The 18629-nt window shown below is 39.0% G+C and overlaps 1 protein-coding gene and 1 long non-coding RNA gene across 2 annotated transcripts; one reads left to right on the top strand and one right to left on the bottom strand.

Moving 5' to 3' along the window:
• Positions 1-984: 984 nt before the first annotated feature.
• On the top strand, positions 985-1820 carry LOC131227025 (uncharacterized). The gene has a single exon (XM_058222710.1). The coding sequence runs from the start codon at positions 1063-1065 to the stop codon at positions 1729-1731; it is 669 nt and encodes a 222-aa protein (XP_058078693.1). The 5' UTR covers positions 985-1062; the 3' UTR covers positions 1732-1820.
• A 6004-nt stretch (positions 1821-7824) lies between these two features.
• On the bottom strand, positions 7825-11454 carry LOC131227906 (uncharacterized). Its single transcript, XR_009162589.1, has 3 exons — positions 11042-11454; positions 10118-10567; positions 7825-8107 (listed from the first exon to the last, which is right to left on the bottom strand). It is a non-coding gene; the product is annotated as an uncharacterized LOC131227906 (long non-coding RNA).
• Between the last annotated feature and the right edge of the window lie 7175 nt (positions 11455-18629).

Below are 18629 nucleotides of genomic sequence, written 5' to 3'. Positions count from 1 at the left end.
TGTGTGGTACACCAGCCAATCCGCTTCCATACAGCGGATGTATGTGGGGAAGCGGATTGTGTAAACTCTGTGGGCCCCGCCGTCATTTATGCATTGTATCAATTCTGTCCATCCGTTTTATCATGTAATTTTAGGCCTTTAAACCAAAAAAATAATCATATAAAAAGCTCAAGTGTACAACACCACCTGAAACAGTGTGAATTAAAGTCTACCGTTGAAAAGTTCTTGGGGCCCACACAAGTTTTAGATCAAGATGATATTTGTGTTTTCCCTTCATCCATGTCCGTGTGATCTTATGAACAGTTTGGATGACAAATAAACATCACTGTGGGCCTTAGAAAGGTTTCAACGGTGGAAATCAATACTTCCAATGTTTCCTTTGGTATGGTGTACTTGTGCTTTTGATATACTTAAGTTTTGGGATCAACCCCTAAAATGATCTGTGAAAACGGATGGACGGCGTCGATAAACTACATGAATTTATAGTGGGCCCAACAGAGTTTACTCAGTGTGATCCGATTTCTATACGGGGTCCTTCCTCTCATCCGAAATGTTCAATACTGCGCTTCGCTATAATGCGCCGGTACGTAGGAGTACTCCACAATGATCCAGGTGGGCCGCATATTTCGCATCCTATAACATAAGATGGTCTTTTTCGAGGAAAGAGGATTCTCTCCGCCTGTTGGAACCAACCAGCCTGAGCCTGACACGTGTCCATGCAGAACCCGCCTTCACCCACCTAACGATTTCATAAATGGCTGAAAATCAAGCTCCTCTCTCCGCATCCCAGACCAGGCCCACCAGCCCCACCCAGCATCCTTGCGCCCGCGCCCACCTAATCTGACATCTGCATGCGTACGATATCCAATATTCCGGCAGAATACTAATCAATTCTTCAATGATTGTTACGCATTTTATACCGCATCTTCCCATCTCGATTCCCGGCATCTTCCAATCAGATCCTCTCGCGCCGAAATATTCGGCGGCCCAGATGATCCCACTCCCTCCATAAATAAACTTCCGATTTTCCCATAATCACTGCCAAATCTCTCTCAGAAAACCATGGATGTGTTGGGATTCCCGCTCGAAGCGCTCCTCCTCGGCCACTACTACCTAACCACGGCTAGGAGCTTCTGGACTTGGATCGCTGTACTGACCGCCGCATTCAGCTTCTGGCGAATCACAGCCGTCAGTTCTCGAAGCCGGCAAAATTCCGACAATCCTCGGTCATTTCAAGATCCGACACCGCCAGCCGCAGCATCCAGCGAACCTGAAGAACCCCAAAAGACGCCGTTAGATTTGACGCCGTCCGTGCCCCTGAAACCCGACGCGGAGTATCCTGCCGTTTGCTCCGTCAGCGATAACGTCGTACGGAAGGCCGGGAAGTTCGCGGCGTATTACTGCGAGGAGGATGACGGCGCGTCAGATGAAGAGGAAGGCGAATACGAACGGTGTGACGGCGTTTCTGGCGAAGATGAGGGCGTCGACGAACGGTATGACGGCGTTTCTGGTGAAGAGGTGGGCGTTGTTGGAGAATGTAACGGCGTTAGCGGAGTATTTGACGGCGTTTGGCCTTTTGGGGTTAGAGCTGGATTGCCCGTTGTGAGAACAGGGGATTTTGGGTGGTACCAGTGCCAAGATTTAACGGCGATTAACGGCAGCGTGGTGAGGCTATGGGCCGGAGGGAGACGGAGGAGGTCGTCGTTAAGACGGGCTTCTCTGGGGGCATGATGGGAATTTTTGTAATTGTAAGTGTATATAATCGTCCGGCGTCTGGTCAGGATTTTCAAATATAATATTCCAGGAATATTCTCTCTCTATGATACCACGGCTGTACCAGAAGTTCTCATACAGCCACTTTTTTCTACCAACATATCATATGCATAAAAAATCTAATCCATCTAAAAGGTGGATCACACTATGATGATCGATTGAAATGAAAATCAGTGAGATCCACATATTGGGTGGGCCTTACCAATACACTACTCATACCATTGGCTGTTCATTGATTTTGATGTTGTGTCCCGTTCGGTGAGCCAATCTGCCAAATTTTCGTACCAGGTAATCATGATGGTAGGCCCAGCTTACATTGATGGTGGGCGTTCAATGCCCACTCTTTTTCATGTGATGGCCTAAAATAGGCTGGCAAAACGGATGGACGGCGTGGATTTACACATATACATCACGGTGGGCCCTCACAGGGATCCACCAACCTCAGTGGTCTCAGATCCACTGAATCTGCGGCCTATATATATAAGCTACGTATAAAGCACTCAATCCAGTGACAGGTGGTATGCATGTATAAATCTGGAGCGTTCATCTGCTGGGGTCTACTGGAATAGGCTATCACATTGGTCAAATAATCCTAGACAGCCGTTGATAGAACTTTCCCCTTGAATCTGGCCGTTGGCTCGACTTTCGCCTAAAAACTCAATTGTAATCTTTGAAAGTTTTGACAAGCAGTGGCTAGGATTCACCGATTAATGTGGTCCATCCATCCATGTTATGGATCCCAAATGAACGGTCTGTGTCTCTTCAGGCTGGTCCATTCTCTAAGTTTGCTGCCACGTAGTATTACTAAACTACAGCCATTTTTAGCACTCGAGCACTTAATTCTGTAAACATGGCCCAGATGGGCCCTGCCTGATGAATGGCCCAGATCTTGCATGTGTAAACTGCTGCGTTTTGAACGTGGATTCTTGGAAGCTCCTCAAATGAACGGTTGATAATAATCATCTCTTAGTCTCACTCACAGAATTGCATGTTGGCCCATAGTTCAGTGATCCAAACCGTTGATTAGATGGACCACGCCATGGATAAGAAGGATAACTGAGAAAATTCCCAGATAGGAAGAGCTAGGCCCTCAATATTCTATCTTCTAAGGGCTGGGATCTCCCGATCTAGAAGATTTGGAAAGCATCACCTATCCATGATGGGCGCACCAGATCAACTATTTGATCCTTTACCAGTGGGCCCATATGTATCAGAACACGTAAGAAGAGCGTCCGTACACCTGCCACCATATACCTGAAAATATCGTTCTGCGTCTGTCGCGATCCATAATCCGGTGTATCGACACCACTGCGGCCCACGTGATGAAATGGTCGGACGATTTGAACCGTCCATACTATCATTAATATTTTTTATTATGTGATGATCATGTTAAATCGATGATCGTAACCGTTGATTTTTAGAGTTGAGTGATATCCATTGGTTGGTTATATAATCATCAATGGATCTAAATACCTGGTGGTGGTTTGTTGTCACTTGCATGGGTATGTACTAGCGCCACACGCACCACACGTGCCAAGATGGCAAAAACGTGTGGACATCAGAGGAGTGAATAAGATGGCCCCCATCACGAGGATGTCAATATACAAAAGTTAAACCGCCACCCTTCTCATCAGGTGGCGTACAGGTGTTTGTTGAATCTGGGCCGTTGGAAAGATTTTTTAAACCATCTGTTTATTTTATTTTATTTTATTGCTTTACAGGGGCAGTCCCTGTGATGGCATCTTCCGCACGCTCGCCAACCTGCCGGGCGTTTAAAGGTATGTGTGGAGAGTGGGTGCGGGCTTTACCAGAAAACATCATCTCACGTCACAACATAAAAATAAAAAATAAAAATATTATTATTATTTTTAGGATATACCCTGAGTCCACTATAGTATATAGTGCTCCTAGTTGGATTGGTTTACTTTGATAGTCCAATCGTCAATCTGAACCGTCCATTGAGTTCACAACACAATTTTTGGGGGACCACACAAAAATAAAACCAATCGAATTATCCAATCCATCTGAAATTTTGCCTTCTTTTTCCGTAGTTATTATTTTTCCAAGCCATGGATGGAATAGTTACAATTACCTAACCAAAGTGTTTCTTTGGAATCATAACCAATCTATGATGAGTCATAAAAAAATAAAAAATAGATGGATCGAAATTTTGATGAACCTAACTTTGGGTAAATGATCTTCACCGTCCACATTAAATTCCATTGATCAAATTGCTAATACTTATCTGATCGGTGTGATGTTTGTAAACTAGCTCATGAAATTCTCTTTCGACTTAATGAACAGTCTAGATCAATGCATTGGACCATCTAAGTGTCCTAATGCGCCTCAGAGTACTATAACTTACACTAATCCCGGAGCACACAGGGAAGCTCCCTGTTGTACACCTAGATTTTACATGTGGAGTCCACTGTTGGCTAATCCAAGCCATTGATCTGATGGCTCCGATCATGAATGGAACACCCCCAAAAAATATACCAAAAATTTCAACTCCAACCTTTCCATTGTTTGTATTCAACAGTTAGGATCTACCAATTTTGGGGATTTTTTAAAGTACAATCAGTACCATCTAATCAATGTCGTCAATAAAACAAACATGGTCCCCAAATATATAAAACATATATAAACTGATGCAGAATAGGGAAGTTCCCTGCCTTTATTTTATATTATTTGAAATATAATAATCTCTGTTATACATGAGTATAGAACAAGGACGTATTTTCCAATGCAATTAGTTTAAGGAGAATCATGGTTGTTTAGATTTCATGGAATATTAAATGAAATTTTCAATATAGATTAATGATTTCTCAGAAAATTTAAAAATTTACATGTTTATAAATATGAATGGCTTTGGTTTTAGCTATGTCTCAGAATCTTATTATTATTATTATTAATTTTCTATATTCGTCTAATTCACTTTTGTCTCTTTTCTTTTCTTTGTGTGTGGCCCTAACATACGCGAGTCAATCGAAAAACAGCCACGTTGGAACGCTATGATGACCGTGTAATGCCAATCAATGCATCTATTGGGTTGTTGGGCCACAAAACATGTGGATGGATCATATGCTACTAAAGACAATCTCTTTATCTTTGTGCATGTATCTGTACTCTTTTACTCATCACATGAACTATATGTGCCAACTCTCCTTTTAGAAAACTAAAAAATAATTTTCTATTAAAAAGAAGGAATTAAAATCCAGAAGATTCCTAATTCCAAACATGTGTAGCCATGCCATCCATAGGCAGACATATTTAAGATCCACCATTAAAGGCCAGTTCATCTTCTCCGATCGCAATTATCATTTGATTTTGATAAAATTTATATTTAAGATCCAAGTTAGTCGTTCAGTAGGCCTTAGAATATAGAATCGTTTAACAAAGACTAGACCAAATTTGTTTGTGTGGACAAATTCCAAATCACAGTTCAGATCGACATCGAAAGATAATGGTGAAAATCATTATGCCTTTGATCGAGTGTTGTTGAGTTGAATTGAGTCAACTCAACAACCTGCTAAGTTGTTATGATGAGTCGGATAGTTTTTCCAAACATGCCGAAATGAAAAAAGAAAGAAATGAAGAAAAAGAAAGAGAAAGTAGAAGAATCGAAGGTAGAATTATTTATTGTGTTGCAGTCGGGTCTACAAGCGAGTCGACTAAGTTAGCGTCGCTTAGTGTCGGTTCTGTTAAGTCTTATGGGCGATTTTGGAGGTGAGTTCAATCATGTTAGTCTGAATCTTGTTCAGCCACTTGAGAAGAACAAGTTAGATTAACTTGAGATCCAGCGAGCCAGGGGGTTCTTTGGCTGAACCAAATCATTTTCTTTGTTTTTCTGAGTTGCTGCATTAACTCAGTGAGTTTCACCTGATGTAGGTTTGATTCTAATCAGGCCTGGATCCTTTTCCTATTCAACAACACTTGAAGATTTTAGGGAGTAAATGAGTTCGAGTTTTCCCTAGAGGATTGTTCTGAGTTGACGCTGTGAGTTTCGAGATCGAAATCAATTTTGTTCGATTTGCTCCATTTCACTATAGGGTCGGCTTAGTTCATGTCTTTGAGCTTAGTCGGATTATCATTCATTGATGTGCTAGCTGGTGAGATTTTTCAAATCGTCTTGTCATTATTTAAACAGTAATATCTTTAATTATTCGGTGTGCAACTGGGTTTATACAAATCAAGTCAAGTCTAACATATTATCAACTCGGTATAGGTGCCAGCTCAATTCGTTTCATTAAGTGCGTTAGCAAGTTAGATCTCATTTTGGGTTAGGGGTTGATCTAACATCAGCAATTAGATCAAATCTTTTTTTAAAAAAAATAATAACAAATAAATAAAAATCTCAAAGCCTTCTACCGAGTTACTTCCAAGTTGGACTTAGTCATTAAGTAGGGTTGGATTTGATTTAAAGCAAGTTCACACCTTCAAAACCCTAGTTGAGAGGAATTCGACCTAAAGGTGAGGATTAACCCTTCAAACTTTTCTCCATTACAATAATTAGATTAGTTTATTTTTATTTGTCTTTCGTACTTGACTTATTGCTCAGTCTAGTTTATATGAATGATTTAGTTTCATTTAACTTTATATATGTTTTAGGATGTGACTTGAATTATTGTGTACATTGTAGAATTGATATGCTTTATATTGTAAAATTATTTATCTACTCTAATTAAGTAAAACATCTTATTTGAATCTTGTTGATACACTTATAAGTTAATGAAAGTTATGTTTATTTATGATTGGAGGGTTGAATTAATTGTGGTTTAGTTTTTCACTTATTTGTGCTAATGAGTTGTATTAGAAATCTAATGCTATATGTTGATGGGTATGTACATCGGAGATTCCTCTAACTAGTGGTCGATTTGTAAAAGAATTAAATGTTATTTGGTCATATACTTACCATTTAGTGGGTTATTATGCCCTTACGGCTTGTGGATTGTATTATTTGATGGTGTCCTTGGATGGACTCGGTATCAATGTGGCTTGTTAAGAGGATACTTTTTTATTGAAAATATACCCAGAATTGTGATGGTAATGTCTACTTGTTGAATCATGAGTGGTCACTATTTGCAGAGGTTTATGCAAATGGAATATCATGAATATATTGTATTACAATCACTACTTATAATTTTTTGAGTGTATTTTAATTCTGTGTTAATGTCTCATGAGATCGGTATGGTGATATGGGAAACGATGCCTAAGCTGTCGATCTATGCTGGGTGATGACCCCCATGGTGAGATTTGAGCTTGTATGATGTGCTGATTGTAAATTGGACTAATAAATAATGGGTTGATCATGCATACATGGCACGTGAGCATTAACGGGTGTCTGGTTTACTATTTGAAAGATTAGTGTACTATTTGAACGACTTTTATTGCATTTTGAATGAGTCTGATTATTTGAAAAACACATTCTCTTACATGAATGAGCCAACTGTTTAAAAGGTTCATTCATTTGTTCAACTGAATGTGCATCCCTAGGCTGATTGTATTTCATGCATCATACATTAATAAAGATTAAATTGACAAATGAATGTTGTAGTCATTTGTAAGATATGGAATGTATTTCCTTATGTTATAATTTGAATTGTTGTTTGGATGTATAATTGGTATTGTACTTTGTGAGTTGTAAAGTGTAATTTAGATATTATAGTTTCTTAAATTGTATATGTAAAATGTGGATTGTGACTTCTTATGATTCGCAGATAATATCCTCTTATATTTTACTTATGAAGTGTAAATTGTACATTATTTTATTTTATTTGTATATTATCACTACAAGGAAAGATACTTTTACCGACAGTCAAAACCGTTGGCAAAAGGTTTTAAAACCACCAGCATTAATTTTAGCGGCGCTAGACAAGCGCTGGTAAAGGAGTTTGTCGGGAAAACTTTTCCGGCGCTTGTCTGAGCGCCGGTAATGGTGCAGTCTTTTTCGGCGCCCGTTGGTTTCTGAACACTTTTACTCATGGAAAAGCGCTACCAAAGGTCTATACAAGCGTCGGTAAAAGTCTTTGTATAGATTTGAGAGGGCCCAGTGCAGGCCAGTAATTTATTATTATTATATATAATTCAATTGAAACATGTAGTTTTTTAATATTTGAAACATAAAAAATGATGCAATACAATTAAAACTAATATTAAACAAAATTTATATTACTACATAATAAAAATATATAATATTTGTTACAATAAATTGAAAATGGTCTTGAATAAAAATAAATAAAAAAACAAATCCTCTATATGGTCTACTCCTAGCACTAGTGGTGTCAAAAGGCTGAAGTGCTTGTAGGCCTAAATTTAGGCACAATTGATTAAAATCCTGCATACAATGAAAAAAAAGAAGTCAAAAAGTAGAATTCAACAAATTGATGCATGGAAAATTCTGTGGGTATATATGTGGTTGTGATGATCGACGATTCACCTTTGTATACTAACTCTAGGGGTGCACACGGGTCGGTTCGGTCCAGTTCTGGGGTGAAACTGGAACCGAACTGTTCCTAACGGTTCTACCATTTTTGGAACCAGAACTAAACCGTTGGTACCCTGGAACCGAACTGGAACTGGACCATGAAAAACAGTTCGGTTCCGGATCGGTTTCACAGTTCTAGCCTAAAAATCAAGTTGTTTCAAGTTTGAACTTGCCAACATCAATGCATAAGCTACAAATTTTCCATGAAATGTTGTTATATATTTAATTAAAAAGAGTAATTGTGATGGATTGTTTCAATTCAAATTGAAAACATCATATTGCCAACCAAAAACTAGATTGAATATTTGAAACTGAAATTGTTCAGTGTTACAAAAGGTCAAGAGATGCTCAAAATATAAATGAGATACAGTCAGGGGTTTGGGCAGGGGCCTGGGCGCCACAGAGATATAGGCAGGGGTTTACAGGTGCCGCAACAACACCCAGATACGGCGAGAGAGAGAGAGAGAGAGAGAGAGAGAGAGAGAGAGAGAGAGAGAGGAGAGAGAGAGAGAGAGAGAGAGAGAGAGAGAGAGAGAGAGTGTGTGTGTGTGTGTGTATGATATAAGCAAATAGAGACGGAGAGAGAGAGAGAGAGAGAGAGAGAGAGAGAGAGAGAGAGAGAGAGAGAGAGAAAGAGGCGGAAGTCGGCGAGAGAGAGGGCAAGGGTAGGGCAGGGGCAGTAGTCGAGCGAGAGAGATTAGATTAGGGTTTTTTTTTTTAAAGTCATATCTTGATCAAAGGTTCGGATCCAATGTTTGGATCGACAGTTCAGATCAAGGGTTCGGTTCGGTTCTACAGGGCCCTAAACCGAAACCGATCCGTATCCAACGGTTCTTGAAATTTTGGAACCGGAACCGGTGCTGTCTAGAACCGGACCAAACTGGACCGATCCAACGGTTCCGATCCAGTTCCACGGTTCTACCGGTTGGATGTGCACCCCTAACTAACTCATGTCACTTCCAACCATGGTGACCTAACTCCAATGCAGCTCAGTGATGTAAATTGGCTCCATGGGATTAAAATCAGATCTAATTCAAGTTTGAATATATTGTAGATTTTTAGAATAAATTCAGTTCATGTGACTCAATTTTGAATTATTTGGCAACTTAAGATCAATTTGGGTGCCAGTATCTACCTATAAAACCATGCATGTGCTGAATAATACTGATTTATGTAGTTAATAACATAGATAATAATTTAAAACATAATAAGTTATAAAGACAATTTCCCCCAAGCATATTTACTTGCAGCAGATGCCAACCTGGCACATACTTGGGACATCCAAGTGGTACATACGGTAAAGCCCACTACAAAGATGGCCCAGAATAGAAATCAAGCCAGTCAACTCATCAGGTAGGCTGCCCCTTGCCCAGCGTCTACATTAATGTACACATGTGGCACACATCATGAGTGGAACAGCTTGACTTTTTATGCCGGGTCATCGGCACAATTCACGTCACCTAATGCATGAATCAAATGTCCCCTAACTGCTACATTAGCATGTATGCTGAATGTAGGCTAGCGAACCTCATTAAGACATTATACTTTTGTATCACCGAGCTGGGTTGCAAATTGCATAGACTAATTAATCCATGAATGAATGTCAATGACTTAACAAACTTACAACCAGCAGATTAAGCCTACCCAGAAAATCAAATCGATATAGAAGTAAACTGCGTATCAGGGAACTCTGCTTTTGATCAATGCATGCTTAATATTTTCAGGATTTTACTAATCTTCTAAAATTATTCAATACAAGTCTAATCTATAAGTAAGAGCAAGTTCATTAAATGAGAAAGCAAACAAGCAATAGTGCTGCAATCAAACACAAAAAGGAAAGGGTCTGAGTTAGTTACTTACTGGCCTCAGAGTTGGATATAGATATAGATAGCTTGATCCAACGCAAGTATCTGTTGAGTCCTAATTGAGTTTGATATAGATAGCTTGATCCAACACAAGTATCTGAGTATTGTAGTTTCTATACATGGATTCATTAGAAGCTGCTGTGGTCAGGAAATGAAAAAAGAAGAAGAAAAAGAAAAGAATATTTTTATTTTTTAAAAAGCCCAAGCTTCTTATTAGGGCCATGCTAGTCTACACGGTCAGTTACATTGAGGAGGCATCATCACGAATGAATGGTCTTCATTTGGTACATTTAACATGCATAAGATGCCACGAAAGCAATCAAACCACGATTAGAATACATGGCCTTATTTAAGTGAAGAATAAAGAGGATGAAAAGAACATGCCTGGACTGCACTGAGTGCAGCAGTATTTGGCATCCCGGAACTATCATCAGAGAAAACATTCCTACAATGGCATCATTAAAGATTGTTAAAGCATGCAGACATCAATGTAACTTTTTCTTTTAAGAGTCAACATAGCAATTCATATGAAAAGCCCACATTTGAATGGGGGAAAAAAGAAGAAGAAAAGAAAAGAGCATTGATTTATATTAACTCTCCAGTGTCCTGACAGAAAGGATTGCCAACAAGGTAGAGATTGTGAATCCAATAACACAACTAAAAACAACAAAATGAGATGAGAGAGAAATAAGCTATTAGAAAATCAATCATGTGATAGCATTATCTTTCAAAAAACGATCATGCAAAAGCATTGCTACCTATGTAACAAGATCAGTTCACTCTTAATTAACTACTAAAATAAGGTGAAAAATGCAATTCCAGAATTCTACAATAAATTCCATCAGTGATCCAGTCCAAACTCTAAAATGAAAGATTTATGTTGTTCAAGTACTTGACCTGGCTTTGATGGAAACCTTACCTCCAAATCACATTTGAAAGCTCGTCCTTTTTAACTTCAGGAAGCATTGCGGCATCATATATGCAACAATGTTTCCATAGAATATCTTCTCGGGATCCTTCATCCATTTACTCAATAGCAAGTTCACCTGTCACCCAACACCAAAAAATGACAAAACATTGAATAAATTTACAGATCGGAACGAATTTCTCAACAAGTCCACAAGTCATTGGGCACCTTAAGGTTGCGCTTGGATGCACCATCCGATGCAATTTTTATTAGTGGAAATAAGCGAATTGTAATTTCCTTGGCATTCATATTGAGGCTGTGCTCTCTAAATTGCAATTACATACTTTCAAGTGGGACTAGAAAGAAATGTAGCTGCAATTTGACATCCTAAACAGTCCATCCCCACAAACGTGCCCAAAGTGCCGAGGCAATTATCGCATTATAATCTTGCAGAAATGACACTCCACCCTATCCGAATTTGTGGGGGATCCAAACAAGCACAAAAATATCCAATCTATATTGGTAGAGAATAATCACAGATTTCCACTCATGCAATGCCAGAAAACACAACTATAGCACAAAACGTTGACTACAAATCTGCATTGTTAAACTCAATAATGGTGAATATATTGTTCAGAAAGAAAATGCAACGTCAGAACCCAAATACTTGAAGCACTTAAAGAAACCAGAGATAGATGCAATCAGAAAGCATACTTTGTCCTTGATCAAGCTGCTGGATCTAAAAAGGCCAGCATCCTTCAAAGACAAACAAAGTGAAGTTAACAATACATACATACATACATACAAAAGACAAACAGTTTGCAGTCGGAAATTGAAAATGAAGTTTCCTTACACAACACCATCAACAGTCAAAGAAGTTTCAGCAATATTTGTGACAGCAATAAACCACCTACAATTTGAAGGAGCTGGACTGAATACACGTACCTGTTAGGCAGGACAAAACATGAGGCATCAACCATAAAAAATCCACCAACCAGAATATTGTCTTTGAAGGAGCAACTAGTATGATGAATAAGTTATCAGAACTCAAAAACTGTCAATTCAAAACACAAAGCTACTCAGTAACTAGACCAAGCCTTATTGACTTTAGTCTGGTTGAACATGGATGAAATCAAAAAATATGAGGAAAAATTCACAGAATGCAAAGACACTGAAAAGCTTATCCAAATTGATGTGACAAGGTATGCTAATGATAATGCCATATAATCTTATTACAGCTGTGACGATAATGGATTGTTTTTGGCAGTGACATCATGAAGAAGAACCTACAAAGAGCAGAGCAGTTGGGCCCCACCTTCACTTCGAAGATAAATGCTGATGGCTACTCGTGTTTGGATTTCTATTCGCACACACAAGTTTTAGATTGTTACTTTGACACGTGTACATAAGGCCCGTGATCCGACCAGAATGAAGGATATGCTTGCAATCCGGGAGCCGATCAGGTGTTTACATGAGAACACTGCACTGGATGTTTCCCTGAGCGTAGGGAGCACATTGATGCATATGTTGTGTATCTATGCCGTCCATCAGATTTTCAGCACATTTTAGGCGTGATGTAATTCATATGTATATGCATATGATGCATATGATGCCCAACAAGGAAGTAGATTCAAATCTCAGTTGGACCACTCCATAGGAAACAATAGGAAACATTGGTCATTTTATTTCCACTGTTAAAAAACTTCAAAAGGCCACGTAATGTTTATTTGCCATTCAAATAAAGCCAGAAGACACGGACGAAGTGATCTTATGTGAATTAAATGTTTATTGTTGAAAGGTTCTTGCGGCCACAGGAGTTACGGATATTTATGTTTTTCCTTCATTTATGTTTGTGTGACCTTATGAGCAGTAGAAAGGTTTCAGTAGTAGACATCATTATTCCCACTATTTCTTATGATGTGGTCCACTAGAGCTTTGAATATGGTATAGTTTTAGAATCATTCTCTAAAACGATATTAACAAATAGACAGACAATGTAGATAAGATACATATATCTATAGTGGGCCCCATAATTTAAGCGATCCTTTCAGATTATTCCAGCTTGGAACTAGGCTCTTGAGGGATAAAAGTGCACCCAAATAGGGCAGAATGTTTTCATTGGAGTTAAAGCTCAGGTCAAGGTGCTCTAGCCTACTCAATTTGAGCCATCTTTTGAAACCTGCATAAGAGTGACAACCTATGTTTAAGGCCTACAACAATTAAAATTGAAAAAAAAAAAGAAAAAAAGAATCATGTGTCAAGTACAAGACGAAAGGATTTAAAGTTCTAGCCATAGGTCTCTGAAAAGGCAGAACTAGAAATGACTTCTCAATTTGTTATTTTTACCTCTTTTCCCTATGTCGGAAGAAGTGACATAAATATAAGAAGGAAAAGAGGAAATGGCATGTGGTTATTCCTAGCTTAGAAACAATGTCATAGATCATGCAACTAGACAATAAGCAATAAGAATGTGCACACATAAAGGCTGGTGGAACGAAACCACCAGCTGTTCTGTTCAACACGTTTTCAAAATGGAAATGCATGCGCAATGGATGCTAGGATTCCACTTCCTTTGTTTTCATCACCATTACATCCATTCACTGTAGCATTAGTTGTCAAGCTAGCATCTAAGCCATTCTCATCCAAGCAATGAGTTGGCACACATGGCTCCATGTGTACATGATCATCCATAATATCTGACTTAGAAACCTTGTACAGACCATCTTTATCTTAAATACACAAATGCCAAATGTTATAGCACATAAATAATCAAAATGGTAGTTAATTTATAAAGAAGATAAATATCAGATGGAGAACAGGGGTTCAGATGTTTCCAGTTGCTTTGCTATGCTTGGAAGAAGTTACTCATTCAGTATACTCTCAAAAAGCAAGGAAAAAAAAAAAAAATTAGAGAAAGGAACCTAATTCAAACTTCAGCGAGTAGCATACTTGTAGAATGGAGTTAACCTGCATTACGAAGGAAGATGGGAGTAAGAGAATGTTTCTTTCGTGTCTTTCATTCCAAAGCTCTATATGAGTTGCAGATAGAAGATAATGTCATCCGCTAATCATTTTGTTAAAAACAAGAACGATTACATAAAATCTAACCATTCCCTATGAAATACTATGCCAACTCTAACATCACCCGAAAAACATAAAGACCAAGGAATGAACTCCCCATCAACCATACAAGCCTTAAAAATCAAATCATCTCAAAGAACCTCAACTTCCAAGTATTTTTCCCTTCAAATCTGTAAGATTTTAAATCTATTTTTAAACATGGGATTGGACAATGGAAATACCATGGTATTTCTAGACATGTAATCATTGTGCAATAAAGGTGTTAATTCCATCTAATGCAATTCCAGACCATTTAATCCTGCTATTGTTACCTGATTTCGAATTGTTGTGAGGCATGCTAGTAAATGGCTTTTACTAGTAATATGGTACAATTTTCAATTACTCATTCAAGTTCTCAATACCAGTAATCAAAAACTGAAATTCCAAACTTCTTTATTTGATAAAAATATTCAGATTTCACCCCCAATTGTTCTTGGACGTTCTAAGAATAACATACTTCATTGCAAGGATCCCACAATCATTTTAATCTCTGACCTGGAAATAGACAGGTTAAGAAGAGAAATACAGCCACAATCCACATTCACCTGAAAATTTTCCTAAGAGAGGTGGTTAGGATCTTCCAAACTAATATATTAGAAAAGATCAACAATCCAAGATACAAGATCTAATACTGGAGTTTTACTAATGAAATTGAATCAGTCCTCTTTTGTTTTAGTCATCAATTTTCAGAGCACCAGTAGGGTCTTTGGATGGTTAGGATTGTGCAATCAGTGAAAACCTTGGGTCATCTCCTGTACATTTGTAGGCCACTAGATGGACAGTCTACATCATCACACATTCCACAGTGAATGTTTTCTATCCATGCAGATAGGAAACAAACCCTTTTCAAAAGGGTGGAATTATATGATTTTTTGGGCCCACAGATTGTGTGTAGGGCTATCAAGAACATACATGCAGCGCATGCACATGGTCATCTTGACAGTTCATCTGAGGATCCCACCTGTAAACTGGATGTAGGATCTAATCATCCAAGAGGTTGACTTTAAAGTTCGGTGATTGCTCATTTAGCTTAAACCATCTGTCATTCGCCAACCATTCCCAGTAGGTAGAGCAGTAGGTAGCAATTTATGATGTTGATTCTTACCAGTAGCTTTACGAGTTCAAGAAGAGGCTGAAGAGCAAAACAAATAGAGAAAAATTTGCATGAACAACATAACAAGACCTCTGCTTTCCTTTCAATCAGCAAGTCCAACAGAAATCAATCCTTTATGGTCAGAAACTTCACGGGTACAAGAAGAGACCAAAACTTAAAAAAAAAAAAAAAAATTTACATAAGCCCATTAGAAATCAATATCATAAATTGCCACCTACTTCCCCTCGTCATAAAAAATGGATTAAAAAAAAAAAAAGAAAGAAAGAAAAAAAGAAGAAAAAAAAGAAAAAGAAAATCAAAGATCGTAAGGGGTCATTTGGCTCCTTGGAAAAGTACCCACCTCGAAATAGAATCTAAGTAGGGGTAAATTCCTGTGATTGGGATTGGGAAAGCCTAGAAACGATTTCCAGTTAGAAATTCCAGCATTTTGCATTGTTTTTTAATTCCTAGCCACAAGTTCGATTGGAAATTCCAAGCAAATGGATTCCTTCCCAACTGTCACTTCTTTGATTTATTTTTTAAAAAAATAGGTACCTGCACCATAGAATTCCTTTCAATTCTTTCCCAGTATCCAAACAAATTTTATGGATTCAACATAATCACATTTCCCATGCCCAAATGTGACAAATAGAATCTTTCTCCAAGGATTTGGCTTCCTACAAAATCAAGTCTTTATGCCCTTTGAAATAAAAAGGTTTGCATCCATACAAAAATGCCACTGAATAGTATATACAATATCAAATTTCAAGATTTATATTTTCAGTAAGCAAGTGATATTGAGAAGAAATCTTTACCTGAGAATGCATATAGCTCATTCCTTGAGTAAAAGAACGCTGATGAGCAATCTAGCAAATTCATTTACCACATAAACAATTAGAAGACATCATGATAAGCTCATGCAAATAACACTCAAATCTACTATAACCACATGATGTGAACATCATAATAAATAAATAATAATAATAATAATAAATCATAAGGGTCTATTAAATTCCACCTGGTTGTTAGGGCCAGCCTGCACTGCGTCCACATCCTTTTTGCCAAATCTATCGCCAGCCTTGGCAAGTCCTTTAGTATCACCCTATCAAAAGTTATATATATATATATATATATATATATATATCATAACCTAAAGCATATACCCAAACCTGTGGTTATATGTCCAACTGCAATGGCAAAACCATCCCCAAAAATCAATACAAAAGAAAACAAAAGGGTGTCAGTTTAAACTCCTAAAACCTCAAAATGCATGTAACTTTTACCAATTAAAAAAAATGAAGACCAATATTACTGCTCTTCTCCATTAAAAAATAACATCAGACTTCTTCCCATTGCACACAGGACCATTGGCTATATATTACTTGCAATTGATCATCAATAGGACAATCAACAAAAAGAAAAAAAATAATATAGAGACTAAATGTAAAAGAGTCATTGATCAAAGGGTTATGATATTGCTATATAAGAGTATCTATGTTTTGTTTGTGGCCCATCCAACCATACAAATAGCATGGCTTCATCCAAAAAGGGTCTGGTTTGAAGCATTTCTTCAAATGATTAGAGTACAAATTTATTCTAGTACATAGATAGATAATGAGTCCCACAATAAAATAAAACTCCTGCTAGTTGTTTCACAAACTAGAAAGCCAGTACAACAATTGGCTCTGTGAATTTGAAAACCACCGAATTCTATAATTAATAGGAAATGCAAAAAGATAAATGAAGAATCCTTGAAATCCAAGATAAGAGGCTCAAATTTCAATCTGAGAAATCGAGCATTATCAAGAGGAGGATGAAAGGATGGAGAGGAGAGGAAGTACACTGGATCTGAGCAAATTATCAATGGAATCGAAATCCATGGCTGCCTGAAGCGAAAGTCCCTCAACAGCTAGGGTTAGAAGAAGCGGGAAGAAATTGCGACCAAAGGGATTGTTTTCAAGATTGTTGCCTTCATCTACCGCCATTATTCGTGGCGATTTTCAAAAATTACACCTTGTCGGCTATGGCTGCGTACCTCTCGGGCTCGAACGCTCTTCTCTTTTGTTTCACTGGTTTGTGCTCTGGGTCCACATTCAACTTGTGGACCATGATCTCTGGAGAGATGCCCGGCATGTCTTGGTGCGACCATGCGAAGACGTCCTTGTGCTATCAAAGGAAGGTCAGCATCTGGACTTGCTGCTTGGAATTCAGCAACGACCTGATCTGAATTGTTTTACTCGGATCGGCATCCTCGAGTGGGACAGTCACAAGTTCTTCAGTGAGGGAGTCTTCTATAGGATTGTCTTCTCTGGGGTCGAGTACACTTATTATGAGGGCCTGCTTTGCGAAGCCCTTTCTCATTGCTACCGAATAGCATCTTTGTGCCTCACGCCGGTCTCCTAGGACATATCCGACCCCTCCCTCGGCAGGGAACTTCATCATCAGATGATACATGGACACGATCACCCTCATGGCGTTAAGTGATGGCCACCCCATGATGGCATTGTGCGCTAATAGTACATTTACCACTAGGAAGTCTACCAACAGAGTCACCTAGTTCTGCCCTTCTTCCGCTGTAACTGGGAGGGAAATAGTGCCCTCAGAGATCACCTTATCTCCGGCGAATCCGTGCAGCGGAGTCTTCACAGGTCAGAGGTGCGACCTATCTATCCCTATCTTGTCAAATGCCTCCGAGTACAGTATATTGGCTGAGCTTCCAGTGTCGACCAGGATACGGTAGACCTTGTGGTTGGCTATCGTCATCGCAATCACCAAGGCATCATCATGGGGATGCTGGATTCCTCGTGCATCATCCTCTATAAACATAAGGCTACAAGGGCTTACTCGGAGCTCTTTCCCTGGCCTTTCGGCCAAGTAGACGTAGTGCTTGGGGTCGGTGCTCCTAGAGTGGGCTTTGCGAGCCCGATTCGAATCTCCACCACTAGATGGGCCACCATAGATCGTTCGGATCTCCATGGCCTCATCCGCAGCTTTGCCACGTACTGGCGTAGATGACCTTTGCGAATGAGGGTTTTGATCTCTTCCTTTATGTCGATGCAGTTGCTAGTGTTGTGGCCGTGGTCGCGACGGAAGCGGCAATACTTGGGCTTGTCCCGCTGGCCTGCCTCTATCTTCATGCGACTCGGCCAATGCAATAGCCTTTGATCTCAGATGTCCAGCAAGATCTACTCTGGAGACGTGTTGAGAGGAGTGTACGAGATGAACTTGCTCTTGGGCCTCCTGCTCGGCCTCCTATCCTGGGAGGCATTGTTGTCCAACCTCCTTTTATCCATGTGTTGTGACACTTCGTCCCTCCACCTTTTCCCTTTAGATGAGGGCTCGGAGGTCTAGTTGCTCTTGCGTGAGCTGAAGAATTCCTCAGAATTT

Source organism: Magnolia sinica, chromosome 15, assembly GCF_029962835.1.
Source record: "Magnolia sinica isolate HGM2019 chromosome 15, MsV1, whole genome shotgun sequence".
NCBI classification, from domain to species: domain Eukaryota; kingdom Viridiplantae; phylum Streptophyta; class Magnoliopsida; order Magnoliales; family Magnoliaceae; genus Magnolia; species Magnolia sinica.
Note: the sequence above shows the minus strand (reverse complement) of the source record. Positions and strands in the feature narration are given on the sequence as shown.